Source organism: Gambusia affinis, linkage group LG19 (assembly GCF_019740435.1).
Source record: "Gambusia affinis linkage group LG19, SWU_Gaff_1.0, whole genome shotgun sequence".
In the NCBI taxonomy this organism is placed as follows: Eukaryota; Metazoa; Chordata; class Actinopteri; order Cyprinodontiformes; family Poeciliidae; genus Gambusia; species Gambusia affinis.
In genome coordinates this window covers 4,722,691-4,742,291 of record NC_057886.1, presented here as the reverse complement: position 1 = coordinate 4,742,291, position 19,601 = coordinate 4,722,691, and the positions used below count along the sequence as shown (strand labels likewise).

At 39.9% G+C, this 19,601-nt stretch overlaps 2 protein-coding genes across 2 annotated transcripts; one reads left to right on the top strand and one right to left on the bottom strand.

Annotated features, from left to right (window-relative positions):
* Positions 1 to 8,883: 8,883 nt before the first annotated feature.
* Positions 8,884 to 12,705, top strand: s1pr5a (sphingosine-1-phosphate receptor 5a). Its single transcript, XM_044100496.1, has 2 exons — positions 8,884 to 9,067; positions 10,214 to 12,705. The coding sequence occupies exon 2, from the start codon at positions 10,497 to 10,499 to the stop codon at positions 11,619 to 11,621; it is 1,125 nt and encodes a 374-aa protein (XP_043956431.1). The 5' UTR covers positions 8,884 to 9,067; positions 10,214 to 10,496; the 3' UTR covers positions 11,622 to 12,705.
* A 3,364-nt stretch (positions 12,706 to 16,069) lies between these two features.
* spc24 (SPC24 component of NDC80 kinetochore complex) lies at positions 16,070 to 19,061 on the bottom strand. The gene is made up of 6 exons (XM_044100495.1): positions 18,938 to 19,061; positions 17,977 to 18,151; positions 17,696 to 17,840; positions 17,509 to 17,613; positions 16,847 to 16,923; positions 16,070 to 16,297 (listed from the first exon to the last, which is right to left on the bottom strand). Exons 2-6 carry the CDS (start codon positions 18,140 to 18,142, stop codon positions 16,191 to 16,193), a joined length of 600 nt encoding a protein of 199 aa, XP_043956430.1. The 5' UTR covers positions 18,143 to 18,151; positions 18,938 to 19,061; the 3' UTR covers positions 16,070 to 16,190.
* Between the last annotated feature and the right edge of the window lie 540 nt (positions 19,062 to 19,601).

Genomic DNA, 19,601 nt, shown 5'->3' with positions numbered 1-19,601 from the left:
TACAAAGCTTCCAATCTCAAACAAGCTCATTTAAATGATACATTTTTGTAAAGATTTGTTTTTACTGATTGTGGTTCTGATTCCTCTTTGGCTGGGTCAGCTCTTACAGACAGGCCGGTTCTGATGTCTCATCAAATCCAAATAATTATGTGCGACCTGCTGTTGGTAGATATTAGTAATTAGAGACCCCACAGAGTTGTGGGTCAGTCCCCAGGATCTACTGCTAGTTAACAGAAAACCTCAAGACGGAGGCGCTCAGGAGACATCATCATATTCCTGGAAAAAAAACTCCAACTGAGTCCTTCAGAAGCAGATTAACTCCCCTGAACACTTGAGCTAATGAACTTGAGGTGGAGCAATCCACCTCTGTCTGGTTGAGGCATTTTAAATTTAGAGGAGACAACTCCCATCTTAGTGCATGCCGAAGTTTAGATATGGAAGCCATCAAAAGAACCACGTCCTCTTCAACAAGCTAAGATAAGACAGTGAGGTTCCTAAGGCAGATATGTCCTCTGCCCTGATAAGTATAGTGTGGTTTCAGCTACAAAATAAAGACTATTGTGCACCCAACGGTTGCTACTTCCTCGATGCAGGAGGCAGTAAGTGAGTGGTCGCTGCTAGCAAATGAAAAGGAGGATACTCATTTGGGTGAGATAGGTAAGGTATGCTAGTCACCAGCCTTTCCTAAGCTTACATAGCTTAGAAACAGCTAAGATGACTCACCAGTGGAAGGACTTTAGAACTGGAGCAATCTACTCTAACTTTTTTTTTGTCAGTTCTAGATCAGTTGCAACTGGTTGGAATGAATAAGTAAAAGTCCAGACCTAAATCCAAATTAAAAATCTGTGGCTTGACTTGAAAACTTCTCCTCACTAATGCTCTCCATCATATCCATCTGAGCTTGCCTAATTATGTCCTACAGGGTGGGCTGTCATCCATAAAGGCAACCCAGTGGTAACTGTAATCAATGTGTTCTGTTAGAATAAAGAGAAATTAGTTTTTGATGTTCTAATGAGCAATAACAGGGAGCAACGAGAGGTTTCATGTGGAATCAATCTCTCCTCCCGGTCTTATATTGTTCATGAGAAAACCACGCAAACCAGACAAAGACTAAGTATATATCCCCAAGAGGAATGTTAAAATTTCCCTCAAAATCATCGGGACATAAAGAGGGCTCTTCATGACTTCGCCTACGCCTCGCCCACTTCCACAGAACCGTATTTTCTTTTCCCAGAACCTGACCCCTGGTTGCGAGAAAAAGGTCGTTTGTTGCCATGTTGGCAAATGACCAATTTTGAATCAACTAAGTTGCATGACTCACCCCTCCTCGGCCCTTTACACAGCCGGTCATAGATCCCACCCCCACACCCCGATGTGGGAACGCTCCTTCTTCCAAAGTATTCTTCAGGATGAACTCATCCCAGACCGCTGCTGTAAGAACAGAACCAGCTTTCATGAAACGGCCCCTGTCACATCATCGTCCCCCAAACTGCTAATGTGGAAAATTACACACTTCAAAGCATGATGTCAGTCCTTCAAGAACTACTGTGAGAGAGTTAGAGAACTTTAAAAAAAAAAAGACATTTAAAGAAGGATTTTGTCAATCTTTACAAATTAAACTTTTTGGAAATGAGGAAAAGTTTGACCTTTCTTTGATTCAAGCTTCTAACCCCAAAGGTCCAGCATTAGGAACTATTGCTATGGCAGGAAAAAAAACAGTTTTAGAAAAGAATGCTTCTTTATCAGAAGGTGACCCGGTTTGACTTTTTGGGGTTTATCTGGGAATGCAGGAATCTAAATGGGTAAAAAGGTCAGAGGTTAAATGTTAAAAGGAAGGAATGCTGAGAGAGAAAGAAAGATATGTCTTGAAAAATATGGAAAAATGAAGCAAAAACAAGGCTGCTTTGGTTTGAGGAAGACCAGAAACATTAAACATTTCTTCATACAAATAGTTTTCTGCAAGAAACTCAAGTTACGGGAGTGATGCCCAAAATAATATTCTTACTCCTTTGCCTATTTGAATTTCAATGTCACTTTATTTAATTAAATGTTTCTGTCTGACAGGAAATTAAAGTGTTCCTTAAAAAGTATCAATATGGTAAAAAGAGTTTGAAATTTAACAAAGATTATGTCGATTTGGCCGTGGTGAGGAGCTACAAGTCGTTGAGGTTGGAGGGTCTCCCTGACATCTCCCTAATCTTTAGCTCTTCCCAGAGATTATCTATCAGATTACATTTTGGACTCTGGTTGAGCCACATTTAAGAACATTAAGATTACACCTGTCAGAAAAATTTGTAATCCAAATGTGTCAATAATTTTGGCATTTAATGGTTATATGCTATAAAAACAGATGATACAGCCATTAAGAATATTATGGCAGCACAGCATTAGCTTAGCAGGATATATAGGATAGCTTTTCCATATCGCTATTGCATATCCATATCGCAAATGTTACAAAAATCCATAAAACGGCTCCATATTTAATCTAAGAAAAAGTAAAAAAAAAAAAAAAGATTCAAGATGTGATGGTAGACATTTATGAAAAAGTAGATTGATAGACTTGCATTTGGAACTTATTCAAGCATTCGGCATACCGATGTGAGTGAATCTTCATGAAAGTAGACAATGCTACCATCAAGTCACTGCTGCAACATTCATGAAACAATATGTAAAGTACACAGTAGTAGCACCTCAAACACCAAAACACTGCAGGTGTTAATGCACAATTTCTATATTCTGCGAACATCCAATAATTCTTTTTCACTTTTTTGCATGATTTTCACTCTTGTGCCACAAAGTTTTAAAATTTTTCACGTAAACGCATAGCTTAGTTGGAGATCAAATCATGTTCATACAGGTGATGCCCGAATATCCATAATCTATAATGGAGTAAAAGTGCCAGCTCCAGATTGAGGACACAGCAAAGGAAATAATGATGTTTGTGTTTCCATACAGACACAACTTGCATTTAAATACGGTTCAGCTGCGTCTAATCAAAATGCTCCCCATTGGCCGTCTCTTCCTGTGTTTATTTGTGCCGTAAATTCCCAGCTGAGCGGTCTGCAGTCATTTTGACCAACTAATCTTGTTTCACCTCTTGACTTCTAACACAAAACATTCCCTTCTTGGGTATAAATTACTGTGCAGAAAGTTTTTCGAGTGGTGTGCTTGGCAGTAACACAAAAGAAAAACTTTTAAAAGAGTTCCCCAAAGGAAAACATAATTAGATGGTCTGCCCTGGTGAAAGAATTTACACATTTCGCTGAACGTTCCGTATGTAAATTACTCTGTTTTTTATTTTTAATTGAATGCACATGGATTTTGCGAAGAAAATGGGGTAAATAGCCAAGATAATTGTTTTATGAGAAGTGCAAGAGTTGAAGTCTTTAGTCTCCATCCTGCTGGCGTTCAGAGCAGAATGCCAACGTGCAGACGGGGCTTCAGACTGGGTGGTATTTTGTGCATGAAACATGGAACCAGTGGAAAAACAACATGCCCAACATTTCCATGTGCTTTTCCCATTTCCCCTTATTAGGAGCTCAAAGCGAGGTCGCTGCCCGGCACAGCTGCACGTTAAACAGCGTGACAGCAATAGACGGACTTCGACAAAAGCTGGCTATTTCTGGGATTCCCATAAATCTGTTGCAGCGATATGAAAGCGGGACCCTCCAATCCTGAACTTTTGTACCTTTTTTTTTTTTTTGCAAATCACAGTGGATTCCTTCCCACTGATCCCACATGGCTGCAAGTCATTTCACCCTTTGCCATTTTGTTCTTTTGTTGTACCTGACTTTTTTTTCTTTTGTTTTTTTTTTTGCAGAATGCTTGGACAGGAATGTGTTGTATGGGTAAGAACTGGGTTAATTTGATTATATATGTCTGGAACTGATTTAATTTTTTTAGTTAAGTCTTTCTACAGGACGTGGGTTTTGGAACTGCAGAATTTGCCCTGCAGTGACTTAAGTTTCACATTTACAAGACAGACTTAAGAACAAATTTTCCCATCATCTCATCTCTCAGCCACACTCGCTTCAAGAATTAATCAGCAGTCATTTCGTCGTAAGTGGTGCGAGTTCTCTCCCCACGTGGTCTAAAATACGACCGTAAACAGATCTCACAATAGGTGTGATTTCTGCACCAAGATGAGAAAGGCTTTATTGTGCGATAAATAACACCTCTACAATGTGCTGCAAGGGTTATTTCTGAAGCGAAACAGAAAAGGCCCGCGGGCCTTGCGAGAAAAAGCCGTTAAGCTTTATTAAGACGCAGAAGCCTCACAAGAAAAACACGCAAAAGTCAAAACAGCAGCAAATCCCAAGTCTGCTATCAGGACAAAAGCAGTGCTGACCGACTTCCTCTCTGCGAGGCCGGCTAACGTCACAGGAAGAGGGGAAGAAAAAAACAAAAAAATCTTCCAGCCAGAGCCCGGCACATCGGACAAAACATACTGAAAACAGAATGTGATGGCTGGGTGGGTCCAGACTGGTCACTCTGTTCTGAAAGTACGCAGCCTGAGGGAAGGAGGAGGGACGGAGCTGAGAGTCCTGCTGTCATGTCTTTGTGTGTTAACTAACTAGACAGGCAGCACACTGGGCCTCTGTGGGGGATTAGCTTAGCTGCCTCTTAGCAGAGAGACCCTGGGAGGAGAAAGGTGGTCCAACCCGATGATGGGATGGTTGGGCCTGGGGGAACAAGAGGTGGGGTGGGACTCCATTCTCCTCCAGTCTGGAACTTTGCTACAGACTGCGTACTTTATTTTCTGCCTGGACATCGTGTCCCTTCTTCCATTTGTCCTTCCTTGCTTTCTTGTTTATATTCTCCTTTGTTTCATCCTTTCTTCCCTCTATTCTTTCTGGTATGTTTCTGTCCTTCCTCATGTAGCTCCTTGTGTCCTTCACTCTTTCCTTGTATACTTCCTTGTGTCTTCCCTCCTTCATTGTATACTTCTTTCTTTCTCTCTTTCTTTTTTGAATACTTACTTGTGTCCTTTCCTTCCTTGTAATTGCACTTGTGTCCTTCCTCATGTATACTTCCTAGTGGCTTTCTAAACTTTTTTAGAACTTTTGGATTGTTGACCCTTTGAAAAGCTGTGCTATAAACACCAGTCCTCCTTTTGTCCATCTCTCAAACCCTGTATCCATAGCAGCTGGGATCAAATCTGGAATCTTAGCTATTTTTGATAAAGAGTCAGGAAAATCAAATGTCTTTTTTATTCTTGACCAAATATTAATTGCTTCCTTAATCCAGTAAGTTTGAATTTTGATATTTCTTTGAACCATCTTTGTTGTAAAGGGCAGTGCATCTAGGGACAGATTTGGACAGGCTCTTTGCTCCATATCTACCCATATTGTCTCTCGATCCTTTGCTAATCATAGAGCTATGGCTCTCAGTTGAGCCGCCCAAAAGTAGTTCTTCAAATCAGGTAAGCATAACCCTCCATTACTCTTTGAGGACTGAAGTATTGTAAGTTTAATTCTTGCCTTTTTATTTTGCCATAAAAACCTTGATATTCTTTTATCCATCTCTATAAAAGAGGAGTTGGGAATAGAAACTGGGAGTGACTGGAATACAAACAGTAGTCTTGACAAGACATTCATTCTGACTGTTTCTATCCTCCCCCCAAGGGTGAGAGGTAGGATCTCCCATCTTTCTAGGTCTTTTATAATTTCCTTCCTCAGCTATTCATAATATGCTTTGAATAATTGTGAAATTTGAGGTGTGATAATTACACCCAAGTATCTAAATCCTTTATTGCTCCATTTGAACTTTACTTTTTCTTTTAGCTGCGTTGGGCATTCCTCTGTGCCTTTTTTACTTCTGTAATTTCTGTCCTTCTTCAATACATCCTTCCTTCACCAAAATATTTAAAAGACATTTTTGGTGTTTATTTTATTAAGATGAATGCAAGGGAAGTTGAGTCTGGAAAGATCTGAAATTGTTACATGAAAAATATCGAGGGGCCCTTTCTAGAAATCATGTATAGAGGTAATAAAGACAAACCGTGGAAGAGCTGGAGATACAAAAACCTCCTAGAAGAATAAAAAATAAATATTCAAGTGAAAATCTTTCTTCGCAAAAATTTTAATCTGTAGTGTTAACCACAAATGTGTCAACCATAAAGCCACATAAAAACGTTTTATACAGATGCTGATAAACAGGGTGGGGAGGTGACTAAGTTACCAAATATTCACACTGATTGTTTATCGCGCGTCACTCTGTAGTCAGAATCCGGCTGTGCCGTGTGTGTGTGTGTTTGTGTGTGTGTGTGTCAGACCCCAACGGTGACTTCATCTGTATTTTCTGTCTAGGATATCCCTCTCCTTTCCAGGCACAATGAGCCTGCTTCCTGTTTAAATGAAAGCTCACTCCAGTCCATCACTCACCCACTCCCGACCGCCGCAGTTTCCCCGGCACCTTGAGCTGCAGAGACACTCGGTGATCTGTGGACAGGAAATGCTCAGTGTTTACAGAGAGAGTCTGGAAACTGTTCTACTGTGGAAAACAGACTATATAAAAAAACACATGAATAAGCACAACAGGCTTGTATCTTTACTGAATATTGTAAATGTTCCACTGAAAGTTAGTAGTGAGGGGGCGAGTGACAGAAAGTGAAGGGCTTTCACTTTCAGGTGTGATGAGACAGAAAACTAACAATCATGCAATGGCATAAAAGTATTTGTTCTTAATCAAAAGCAATACTTTGCACTTTTTTTGTAAATAAGAATACCTTTTAGTAACATACCTTCAAATAAAAATGAAGTTACTTTGAAATCTGGGTCAAATTTATGAAAAAAAAATGAAAGAAAACAATGTACCCATGAATGTGAGCATAAATGTCTAAAAACTCCACTATGTGGCCTCATAAGTTCAATTAAAATCAGAGGGAAGATGTGAATATGTTTGCAAGTATTAACATCACTGAACGTTTTTCACATTGTACAAACACAAAATCCTACGTATTCTAGATGTCATGACTAGGAAGTGGTAATATATTGGATTTTCAAAGTTTTTACACATAAAAGTCGTAAATAATTGGTGGAACATTACACTAATATGGGGATCATGTAACCCAAACCCTAACCCTGCCCTACTTCATTTCAGACTCTCCTGTTAAGTTTCTTGGTCTTCATGATCCTGCTGAAATATTTTGGATTCTTGGTTTCATGGAAATTTCTAATTTGTACATAATGTACCAAGTGCACATTAGGGCATAGAATATGCTTTGAATTATGCCTGGGGGGAAAATCTTCAAAAAAACAAACCCTATAAATACTATGTTTCCCCTCAAAAAACTAAGTTTTGATGTGTGAGCGAAGCATAATTACAGATGAAGTCAATCTGAGGAGTTATTTTTTTAAATGTGGGCTTTCTGAGCAGCTAAACAGACCCAGCTGCACCACTCCAAAATATGTTTTTTTCCCCCACTGTCAAATGATCTGCAAATAAAACAAGCTATAAGAAGTCAACCAATATAAGTGCCACAACAATTTTCATATTTTGGTAGATAAACAGTGTTTCGGAATAGCATGATGTATTTTCAATAATTAATACTCTGATTATTGAGCTTAACAAAAACTAAAATTTCACAAAAAAAAGTTCACAAGTTTTTTAAATATATTTCAGCCGTTCATGTACAACGACCGTTTTCAGCGAGGTTAGCTTCTCAGGGCTAACAAGCTAACCTCGCTAGCAAATTTCACTTTAGCCTTAGGCGCTAAACTGCAGTTAAAGCTGGACACAAACTTAAATTCTAGTTCGAACACAATACCGTTTTCAACCACAAATTTTATCGCAAAAGCTCACATGTACGTAAATTATTATATTTCTAGTATAATGTATGTAAACAATCTCTGCTGGGCGCTAGCTACTATGTGGGATAAAAGCTAACGGCTAACTGAAGCGACATTTTCATTTAAAGATACTATTGAGTTGTTAATTATTGTTAATATACACTTACAATAACCATATGTAGCCGTGTAATGATGTATGTACTTCCATTCCACGACTTTACAACATTAACATTTTTTATTAAGCGCACTGAGGAAAAAGAAATCCAATACTGCTTCTCATCTGTACGGGTTGATAACGTGATAAAAGTAACAAACCGTGTGAATGCGAGTTAGTTTCAGAACCTTTATGTCTTCCCCCTATAGTGAGACTTCACTACATTTTTTTGTTGTTGCAATGTTTTCCTGTACAGCTTTCTCAGTACATGAGATTTGTAGTCATTTGAAAATGACAGAAATATAATACAAATGAATGCACTCAAAATAACGTTGACATGTTGCCTCATGTCTTTTCTGAGATGTCACCAGAGATTCAAAGCTCTTTTTGAGAAGTTATATATATATATGACCTTGTTTAAATAAAGTTGAAACGAAGTGGCGGTTTGGGGAACCAAATAGAAAAACTGATTGTCACGTTGCTCTAAAAATGGCAAAACATTTAAAGAGAGTTTTGCTGTTATTTTAATCGAAATGTTTAAATAAGAATGTTATCAAAATAAATGCTTCTGTGAAATGTTTAATTGTAATGGTTTAAAGTTAATGCCCTTGGAAGTTCCTTCTTAGCAGTGCAGCTTTAGCTCTGAGATAATCCTGTTGCCAATTTCCCTTTCCAAAGAAAGGAGATATATATCTCTGTCATCCAGTAAACCTGAAGAGCAACATGAAAACATAACCGCTCATTAGAAGCAAGACCAACGCAATAGTCAAAATACACTCGGCTTTTTTCTACAATAACCTGCGAGCCCGATGACGTTTAAACTGATTAAACGCACTGCTCCGACTTTCTTTCTCATCCATCGTCGAGTTTCAATTTGTCCTCAGGGGAGGGGGGAAAAGAAGGAAGAAAGGAAAAGTGCGGGGGTCAAGAAGAAGGAGGGAGGAAAAACTCGTTGAAAGGCGCAAACACTGAACCAACCTCCGCATGTTCAGTCCTGCCCTCCTCCGTTCCCACATCGCATTAACTCGCATGGTGCGCTCTGATCGACAGACAAGAGGAGCGCAGCGTCCTCCGCTTTCGCAAACGTCTGTCAGAGGATATTTGGAGTGAAACCTTGTCCTCGGTGAGTGTAAAAAAATCGACTTTTTAAGTGTTTTTAATTTCTTTAAACTTTTTACGCGAGAATAGTGTATAGAACCACTGTTGTTTAAAAGTCTTTCCATAACATAAAGAAATTTCTTTTTTGAAGTTGTACTTTAGACTCTAAGGGAATGTAACTAACAAAGCGTAATCAATTAGTGCTGAAAATGTTTTCATGACACAAAAAACCCCCCTAAAAAATATTTTTCAATTCTAAAGAAAAAAAAAAACTTGTTTGGATAGATGCGTTATTACGCACAGGCGCACGAATAAATCTTTATTTATTTAGAATTGTGCTGCTTTATTTAGATTAGTATTGTAACAATCTGTTTATATAGACTATAGCAATGCAAAGATGGAAAATCACTCCTCCAAATCCCAAACATATGTCCAAGAGAATGTTTAATAAATTAACTTTTCCCTTTTGCTTCCTTTCGTAAGTTGTTTAAAATAATTCTAACATAAAACTTGTACTTTTTTCCACTTCAATAGTAATGTCAGTCATCAGAACCGGTCCAAGATTAGATGGTACCCTGGATGGAATTAGGAATTAAAGCACACTATTTACATTTTTTATTTTTTTTATTCTAGAGAATATGTAATTTTTCTTACCTTTGTGCTTAGTGAGTCCAGAGTTTCAATGCAGAGTTCTCTGCAAAGAAAATATCATTCACCCGTTTAGCCTGCACTTTTAGTTTTGTTCAAGAAATTTGACTCTGGCAGAGTTGATTTCTGGAGCAAATTGAAATTTTAACTTTCTAAAGTAGTCAAAGTTTTATAGTTAAGGATCGATTCATAAATGTTTTACACTTATGAAAGACTGCAGGAATGCCAAATGTTCCTTTATGTCAAATCCAAAAAGACATAATGTTTAGGTTTTTAAGAAATTAGAATTTTGAGACTACTGTCTTTTATGCTTTATTTAAAAAGTTAAATTTTTAAATTCATTATTCTGCAAGATATACCCAGTACTCTTGCGTGCCCCCTGCTGGCCCGGGGCGGCACCAGTTTGCTTATTCATTGCACCAGCTCAAGCAGTGGTGTGTAAAATTTAAGAAGTCATATTTCCGGTTATTTTTTGTCATTGTCAATATCATCTAAATTATCTTTTTCTATTTTTGTCATGCAGGCTTCCTGTTATCGCCTCCCAGCGTCCCAGATATCGACCAAAAAGATTCTGGAAGGAAACTTTTGAAACCACAAGAAAGCTTGTCATCAAAGCAACACTTTTTTTTCCACCGGCGTACGCACCAAGAGACGGAAGAATGCCTGACCGCAGGACTCTTTGACACTTTGTGGATCTAACTTCACAACCCAGAAAAAGGCAGAAAAACAAACGAGTCTTCCACTCCTGGGGAACCCCAACATTGAGCGCTGATTCTACCCAAGCCTCCCCACTTTCCATTGCAGGAATGTTTAGCGTGTACCAAAACAACCAAGTCCTCATCGAACACTACAAATACACAGGCAAGCTGAATGGGACCAACGGGAATAAGTACACGGACGGACTCAAACCGGAATCCATTGCTTTCCTGCTGGTCTGCCTGCTTATTGTTGCAGAGAACGCTGTGGTGCTCATTGCCATCTGGAAGAACAAGAAGTTCCACATCCCCATGTACTATTTACTGGGCAACTTGACTCTGTCAGACCTGCTCGCAGGTTTGACCTACATGATAAACATCATGACGTCCGGTCCCCGCACTTTGAGCATGACTCCCTTGCTGTATTTTCTGAGGGAGGGCTGTGTGTTTGTAATGCTAGCCGCTTCCATCATCAGCCTGCTGGCCATCGCCATAGAGCGCCATGTTACCATGGTGAGGATGAAGCCGTACCAGGGTCACAAGCAGGGGCGGATGTTTGCTCTGATTGGAGCCAGCTGGGTGCTGTCAGTGTTCCTCGGCGTCCTTCCGGTCTTGGGCTGGAACTGCATCAACCAGCTGGAGAAGTGCTCCACCGTCCTGCCGCTGTACGCCAAAAGCTACATCCTCTTCTGCATCACCGTCTTCAGTGCCATCCTCATGTCCATTGTGGTGCTGTACGTGCGGATCTTCCGCATAGTGAAGTCCAACACTCAGCGCCTCGCCACGGTTCCCCAGCGCAAGGGTCTCTACCGCAAGTCGCAGAAGTACATAGCCCTCCTGAAAACCGTCACCATAGTCCTGGGGGTGTTCATTGCGTGTTGGTCGCCCCTGTTCATCCTGTTCCTGCTGGACTTCAGCTGTGAGGTCAAAGGCTGCAAGGTGCTCTTCAAGGCAGATTACTTCCTGGGCATCGCTGTGTTCAACTCCCTTCTCAACCCTATCATCTACACACTGACCAGCAAGGACATGCGGAAGGCCATCCTGAAACTGCTCTGCCGCCGTTGCCTCCTGAACGCAGACGGGAAGATGAAGAAATTCGGCCTGGCCTTCCTGGACTTCAGCACCACTAAGACGGACGCGGCGTCTCACAGACTGGAGGGTCTGGAGACGACTGTGTCTTCTGGGAACCTTCCCTCAACTATTAAAGCAATTTATCCAAGGATATCCAAGATATAACACTCTGACTCAGAACTGAGAGCAGGCATGTGAACTGAAATGTGCTTCTATCTGTGCTAAAGACTCGTATTTAAGCAAACATTGGAAGGAGAAAAACTGTGTTGCACTTTGAAATGGTTCTACTTTTAAATGATCTGTGTTTGTAAAGCTGGGAGAAAGAACCGTTTTGTTGGATTTATATTTATACCACTTCTCTATAGATACCCATGCCTTTGTCGTAGCTCAAAGCTTGTTTTTTTAGAACCTAGCATTACCATTGCCAAGACTTTTAAACAAAGCCAGTGGTGATTAGAGCGAGTCCGTTCTGAGGGATAACCCAAATGGTCTGATAAGTTCTTGCAAAAAAAAGAAAAAAGAAAGAAAGAAAAAACAAACAAGAAAGCCAAGCCTGTGTGTTGACGTTTCACGGCATCTGTAATGTGCATCTGATGAGGGGGGAAAAACCCAAGCTCAAGATTTAGGTTTGGAGTTATCTCCCACTGCCTTTGTAGCGTATAATGACACGTTGTCGTGATCACGGAGCATCCACACCCAAAAAGTGGCGGCTGCCAAAACCGTTTAATCTCTGCCATGTGAGTTTTGGTCAGTGCCGAGGCCAGGGACATCAGAGGCCCCGGAGACGCTCCGAAGACGTCAGACTGAGGGGCCGGGCTGGGTGGCTTTTCAGCTTTGGAGGTCCCACCAACACATGTAGCAACACACGACCAGTGCCTTACAGCAATAAAAGCTGACAGCCGAGGCTTGGCGACGCCTTTTTGGCTTTTGCAGACGGGAACGTGGCAGCAGAACGTTTTGGCTTTACAGACAAGTCGTTTCTTTTCGGAGGAGGCTCGTCTTTATTCTGTGAAATGATGCGTAAGGAGAACCGTTTTCTTTCTCTTAGTGAAACTTTATCTCAGATGTCCGTAACCCGACATGATGGGATTAATTGTGAAAAAAATGCAATGTAATTCTAATTACCTATAGTTAGTATATTTTGTAAATGTGTGTAACCTCTGTGAGTTGTGTGTTCTTTTATACAAGCCTTACTTAAATTATGCCAATTTTATATGTGCACTGAATAAACATATGTGAATGATTTTTACATGCAGGTTTCCGTTGTTGTTTTTTTTGGTTTTCCATCTTACACTAGTTTTTCTCTTCAGGATAAACATACAATGCAACAGATTTGAATATTTACTAAAGGAAGGACGATACATCGCAATTATATTTATTATTCATAGTATGTTTAACAACATCAAACATAATGCAAAAATTCTAAGTCAGTGTAATTACTATTTCAATTACATTTCTATTTATTCCACCAAAACATTAGTATTTAATATTATGTTGAGTATTATTGAAAATTATGGCCAACCCCGAAAATCCTCTACATGACACTGTTAGGCAACAACAGTGTCTTTGGACAGAGGTCTTTTCCTGTACGCTGCAGTACTGACTGCTACAGGAGGTCCTTCCTGTCCACAGGCGTCAGACTCCACAAATGTCTCAAGAAAATTGTGTAATATGAGTTACAAAATTTTATTTATGATTAAAGCATTTTTGAACTTTAAATTTAATTATTTATCTTGTTGCTAGAAGTAGTAGTAATATTTATTTTAGCAATTTTTCTGAAATGCAAAAAGTATTATGTAGTAATCAGCCTATACATACAATTTACAAAACACACAGTTCAAAAATATATATGGACAAATAGTCAATTATTGAGGACATGCCCAAGGGGTGCCCCGCTTTTCTCCCAACGACCACTGTAGGCAATTTGAGCTTTTGAAAGTACACACTTAAAATAAAATGGAAATAAACAGGAGCTTTATTGCAATATTTCAAGCTTCAGGGTTCATTAAAATCGAAACCTACTCCGGTGTGAGCAGAACGATCAAAGAAAAGCCGAAGCCATTTCAAGCCATATCAAGCGGGGGGCCAAGCTGAAGTGACAAACCACGTGTTAAAGCCACTAACAGGCAGAGCTACCAGTGAAGTAGCAGAATTGGGCCTGATGCTCAGTTTACGGTAAGAAAACCACACACTGGTAGGTGTGACGCTGTGCCTACACGATTGGGGCTCCACATCCTGCTCTCTCTGAAACTATCGTCATGGTGTCGAATACAGAAAAAGAAGAAAGAAAGAAAGAAAAAAAGCCACCGCTCGTTTTCATGTAAGGGGAAAGATTCGGTTCTCGTCGAGTGGGTCTGAGTGTGAACAACGCAAGCCGCAGCACCATGTGTGGGAGGCAACAGGGAGGACAGTCTGAGCGTGAGCGGCCTGCTCCAATTTACAAACCTGCAGCTGCTGAATCATTGCTATCATATCTTAATATCTAAACAGTTAGGCTACAATAGGAAAGATCTGGTTTCCTTTGGTTACCTTCAGGGTTCATGACATAGATTTCAAACATTCCAAGTAAAAGCACGTTTAAGCCCAGAGGAGCAAATGACGGATATAGTGAGCAAATAAAAAAAAAGGAATAGATTTGTGTAGGAAAACTAAGCGCAGCCCATGATTCAACGACTTAAAAACAGGCTTTCAGGGGAAAGAAATAGTCATTTTCTGATTGACTCTATCTCTCACATCATTGTGGAGGAATCTTCTACACCACATCGTTTGTTTCTGCGAATCTCTCCAAAGATCTACAGGATTTTAATCAGACTGCGGTCTGGACTTTGATCACTTCTTCGATCACTCTGCTGTTAGTTTATGCGCCGTTGCCCAGTCGTCACCACGCTTCTACCTCTGTTTGATTGTGCAGGCTTCCTTGCTGCTAAGTGAGCCCACGTCACTCCACCACCACCGTGCTTGACGACTGTAAAGTGCTGATGCAATGTTTTCGTCTTTCTGCACCGTCTGTGCTGTAAATTACTGCCAAGCGTTCCTCTGGTGTGTCGGAGTGCGTGTGGTTCATTAAGATCTTTACAAGACAAATATCCTATCCTGTTTTAACGAGAAGAGGCCTTTAACCTGGAAACCCTTTCAAATGCACCAGTCTTCATCAAATGGTGCAGTATGTTACTTTTATAAAGAACATGTTCTTGTCATACACGTTTGTTAAAAATGTTGCTATGTGGAGACAGTATAATGTGAGACGGGTAATCTGTGGGGAAAAAACCAATTCCTCTGCCTTCTCCCAATGCTAACCAGAAACAATCAATCAGAACCAGGAGGAGGGCCTTAGCGCTGTCAATCATCCTCATGAACGCGCTAAATCTATGCTACAGCTGGTTCACCACAATGGAGACAGCTTCCAAGGCTAAGGCTAGTTAGCATGGCCAATGATGACAGTAGATAAATGGTTTTCCTGTAACACTAAGTTGTTTCTCCGCCATTAGCATATTTAGCACCACTTACACAAGGTTGATTGACAGCACTAAGACCCTCCTCCTGGCTCTGATTGGTTGTTTCTCACCAGGAGCGATGCATTTTCTGCAGATGGCAACAGGAAGAAGAGGGGGAGATACATTTTCCCCCCAGATTATTTGTCTATTATTGCACTGTCAAAATATGGTGACAGTTTTAACAAATATGTCAAAAAGCCGTAGCTGTGTTAGCTCAGGTGTATTTTTACAATTCCCAGATTTATTGGCAGAAACTTTTGCTTTTCTTGTTTTTAATCCCCTATCAGTGGGGCTTTTGTGGGCTCTAGTGTCCCTTATTCAAAAGTAGGCTGACAGGAAAGAGGGGAGGGGACTGGGGAAGACATGCGGCAAAGGTCGGCCGGGTCCGGGAATCGAACCCGCGACGGCCGCGTCGAGGACTGAAGGCCTCCAAATGTGGGTCGCGGCATCCCTACGCCACCACAGCACGCCCAACTTTTGCTTTTCTAACGCCACTTTCTACTTTGGTATTGTGTTGCTAACCCACATCTGCATCCGCCATAACAGCTTCTACTGAAGTGTTTTTACTTGCTGATGATCAGTTGATGCACTGTACTTGATTATCATCTTCAGATTTTCTATTTACATTTATATCTCACAGTAGAAGGAAGATTGGACGCATTTTTCTGTTTGTTGGTTTTGCCATATTTCCTCCATCTTTGTTTCAGTTAAATTTGATCTGTTTAATGGTTTTATAGTTGCTCAAAAATGCTCAATTAAACTGAATACAAATGTTTTTTGATCAGTTATAAGGAGGCGTTTGAAAGCAGATTTCAGCAAGGACATTTTAAAAAGTATATATCAGAAATATTGTTTGGATTTAATTGCTGTCATTAAAATCAATGACAGCAGTTTGATCGGACCACTGCTCAAGTTTCTTACCTTTTTGTGGATCTAAAGAAAAATAAGAAATAAGTAATTGAATAATGTTTCCTTTAAATCTGCTCTAAAGGACACTTCCTGGCTTTGTTGAAACACGCTTCAACTTTAAGCAGCTCTATAGCGACATCTAGTGACCAACTCCCACACAGCAGGCGCTGCTTTAGTCCCTGACGCTGCGACAAATCAGAAAGCACAGAATCAAAGTTGTAAGTTATTTATTTAACACAACAGATCAACATAAAGAAAAACAACAAGGAGACCAACAGACAGATATAATAATAAAGAAATAATACTAATATATACAACACGTGTTCTTCGTCTACCACTCGGTGCTGACAAAGTCCCACAGCTGATCGCTTATATCACTTCGAGAGCGGACAGACGTGTCAACGTTGATGGGCGTGGCCAGATCTGGGCCGTAGTGCACTGCAATAAAAAAAAAGACTAAATTAAATTGACACAACTCATTTTAAAGTTTATTCGCTCTGTCAACATGTTTAGGTTGTTGCAACACAGACATACGTTTCTGATTATTATTTAATATTTTGAGTCAGAACTCCAGCAATTGCAGTGAGAAGCTTGAGGAAGGAATCCTAAAATGTTTGACTCGAGTTAAAGGAAATACAACCAAAATATTAAAATTTGAAGACATTAATAAATAAATCTCTGACAGATTCTGTCACTATAGAGGTATTTAGCAAATAGAAGTTTTTCAACTATAAACACTATTCATCTGACAGTGAAAATTACACTCGGTAAAAAGTGTTTATCTCGCCTGTGGGGGAGCGGAGGGCCCCAAATGTCCCATTGGCCACACGTTGGACACCACTGACATGATCACTTTGAGTTCACACTTTGTGATTAGGGTTGCTTACTTTCTTTATGTTTGGTTTCTGACTAAAATATACGAAGTCAAAATTAGCAGCCATGTCTGACTGAAGCAAGAAAGCAAGTCGAAAAAAAATAGTTTCTCACCTCCTTTCAAAATGTTGGGCTGCGTGTCGTATTCCCACTTGATTTTGGTTATTAGGTAGTACACCTGAGCCACGTACCTGGAAATGAAAGACTTAGAGTAAAAATAAAAAACTAAACAAATCAAAAAACCCCGAAAGGAATGCAAGAGAGCAAATCTTTTCTGGACGACGAATCGTCCCAGAAATCATTGCGATAAACGACAATATTGTCGCTTTGAGCCCATTTTCAACTTGTATAGCTATAATGGCATAATAATGAAGGTTCGCCTTCTTAAAGACTAAAACTTTTAATTTGTACAGAATCCATATTGTAACTTGAAGACATTCCAAACAACAATTAATATGCATTGCTACGTCTCTCTGAACCAAATTACTCTTCAGAAAAGTTCATCATCACAACGGAAATCAAACAGCTCTTTTAAATGTCTCATGCGATTCATTGAGGAATTGTGTACTGCGACATAAAAACATTGAATTTTAAAAGACAGGCAATAAAAAACACCAGCAGAACGTGAAGATGACTGAAACGCAGCCGATGTTGTCTTTATAAAAACACGGCACGTCGATTCACCTTGGAGTGCAACACAGAAACGTGCAAGTCAAGGAAACGGTGAAAACTAGTGATTCAGGTCATTTTATTTATGGCGATTCCCAGAAACTCACACTGCAGACGGGATGACCTCGGTGGTGTCTTCATCCACCTCATTCTGCAGAGTCTCCAGTTCCCTCTCGGTGTTCCTCACACTCTCCAGCTCCGTCTGCAGAAACCTGGAGAGAGACGGTCAGGGATGCAAACGGGGAACAGTCCAAATCGACGGAGCAGAGAACGGCGTTGGCGCGGAAAGCGTACTGGATTTCTGAGTCCGTGATCTGGCTTTTGGCCGTGCACCGCTGCAGCTGCACCTCCAAGTCCTCCAGCTCCTTCTGCCTGTGCTGCTTCTGCTCCTCCATGTTCAGCAGCCTCTGACCCGCGCGCTCCTCGATCTCTGCCACGTCTGCTTGAGAAGGACAGCGGCAGACGCTCGAAATGACAACACTCACCGCCTGAAGCTAAATTACATCTAGAAGTAGAAAAAAAAAAAAAAAAAAAAAAAAAAAAAAACACCCAAAAACAAACATCGGATTTCTTGCCTTTAAGAATCTGTGTCACAGTCTTCTTTGTCTCTAGGTGCTTGTCAACGAGAGCCTGGCGTTCGACTTTCACTTCTCTCAGTTTCTCGGGCTGACTGCTGTTGATGAAAGCCACCAGCATCTCCCCATTCTCCTCCAAGTCTTGGAACTTGTGGCTCAGAGACATCGTGGGCAGCTGGAAAACAGAAGAAAGGAGAAGAACAGAATGAGCACCGCCGCGTTCGCCGTAAATGACAAACACATCCTCATGCATCCAAGTAGGAAGAAAGTCAATAGGGTAGAGCCGTCATGCTCCAGTACCACACACACACAGAGAGACGTTGTAAGGACGACAGTAGTTTTGCAGTGAATTGCAAATGGAATAATAAATACCTTGTGTTTATATTTATTAAGAAGTCTACAAAGACCAAAGTGGAAAAGAAATACTATATTTTACCTAAGTTTGTTTATTTTTACTCAAATCTATGACACAAAAATAAAATTAACATATGCACGGCACAGTTAAGATAATATTTCTGTTTTAAATAACCACAAATAGCTCATATTAGACATATTTAGGTTTTCAAATGGTGGTGTACTAAACACACATTCCTGTGGATCGCCTGAACTAGATATTTCTGGAGAAGCGGAGTTAGAAATGTTTATAATATATTTATGTTAGACCCTGAAATATAATGTAGTTGGCGAAGAAAATCCCCGTCACTATAGCAGCTAGCTAAAGTTGTGTCAAATTACGACGATTTCAGTTAGTTCTATAACTTTTGGGCAAAGCTTCTGTTACCTAAATACCTAAATACATGAGACGCGGACAACAAACAGCTTTCCTGTTTTACGTCGTTTATACATGCTGCGTTGAACGTAACATTAGCGACACAAAGACGGACATTTAGAATATAAAGCATTTAAACTCTGCTGTACATAAAGCGGTTTGTAATTTGGTCACAAACAGAAAACAACCTACCTTCTCTGTTTTCCTCTGTTCAAATTCAGACTTCCGCGCGCGCCTGTTATTTTCTTCTTCTTTGGTGGTTTGGGAGACGTGGCGCAGTCTACCGCCCCCTGCAGTCCAACTGCAGAGGTGAGCACATGGAACAGCTTGATTTCTTGGAAAACAATTTCGGTCCTGGCTGTGGTTACATATTTAGGACAACGATTTTGATCATGTTCCAAATTTTAACCAGACGCAGCTAAAATTTCTAAATAAGTTTTATAAGTTATAAATCTACAGTAATAAGAATTTGAAGAACTGTGATTTATGATCAAACAAGAACATCTACTTGAGTTTTCTGTAGAAGTTTAAAGATTTTTTTTAATCAACTTTCTTAGAAAACAATTTAAATCTCAATTGGTTAACATTATGAACTTCAACTCTAACTTTGTTCAGTAACCTCACAGAAGTGTACATTTTGTCTATGCTGTATATCCTTTATATTTTTTTTTGCTCTTTATTACAACAAACCTCCCAAGATATTTCAATTCTATATTTGTTATGCCCACAGTCAGAATTGAAACCACAAAGTAAAAAAAAAAAAAACATTTGAACATTACCAAGAGATTTTCTAATTAAATAAGCAGGGGAAAAATAAATCATAAATTTAACACAAGTCATAAAATACCAGGAACTT

Excerpts from the sequence above, each read along its gene's own strand:
- s1pr5a (XM_044100496.1), top strand. The coding sequence starts at position 10,497 with ATGTTTAGCGTGTACCAAAACAACCAAGTCCTCATCGAACACTACAAA.
- spc24 (XM_044100495.1), bottom strand. The coding sequence starts at position 18,142 with ATGTCTCTGAGCCACAAGTTCCAAGACTTGGAGGAGAATGGGGAGATG. Across the intron at positions 17,841-17,976 it reads TGTGACACAGATTCTTAAAG|ACGTGGCAGAGATCGAGGAG; the intron begins GCAAGAAATCCG and ends CTTCTCAAGCAG. Across the intron at positions 17,614-17,695 it reads ATCACGGACTCAGAAATCCA|GTTTCTGCAGACGGAGCTGG; the intron begins GTACGCTTTCCG and ends GTCTCTCTCCAG.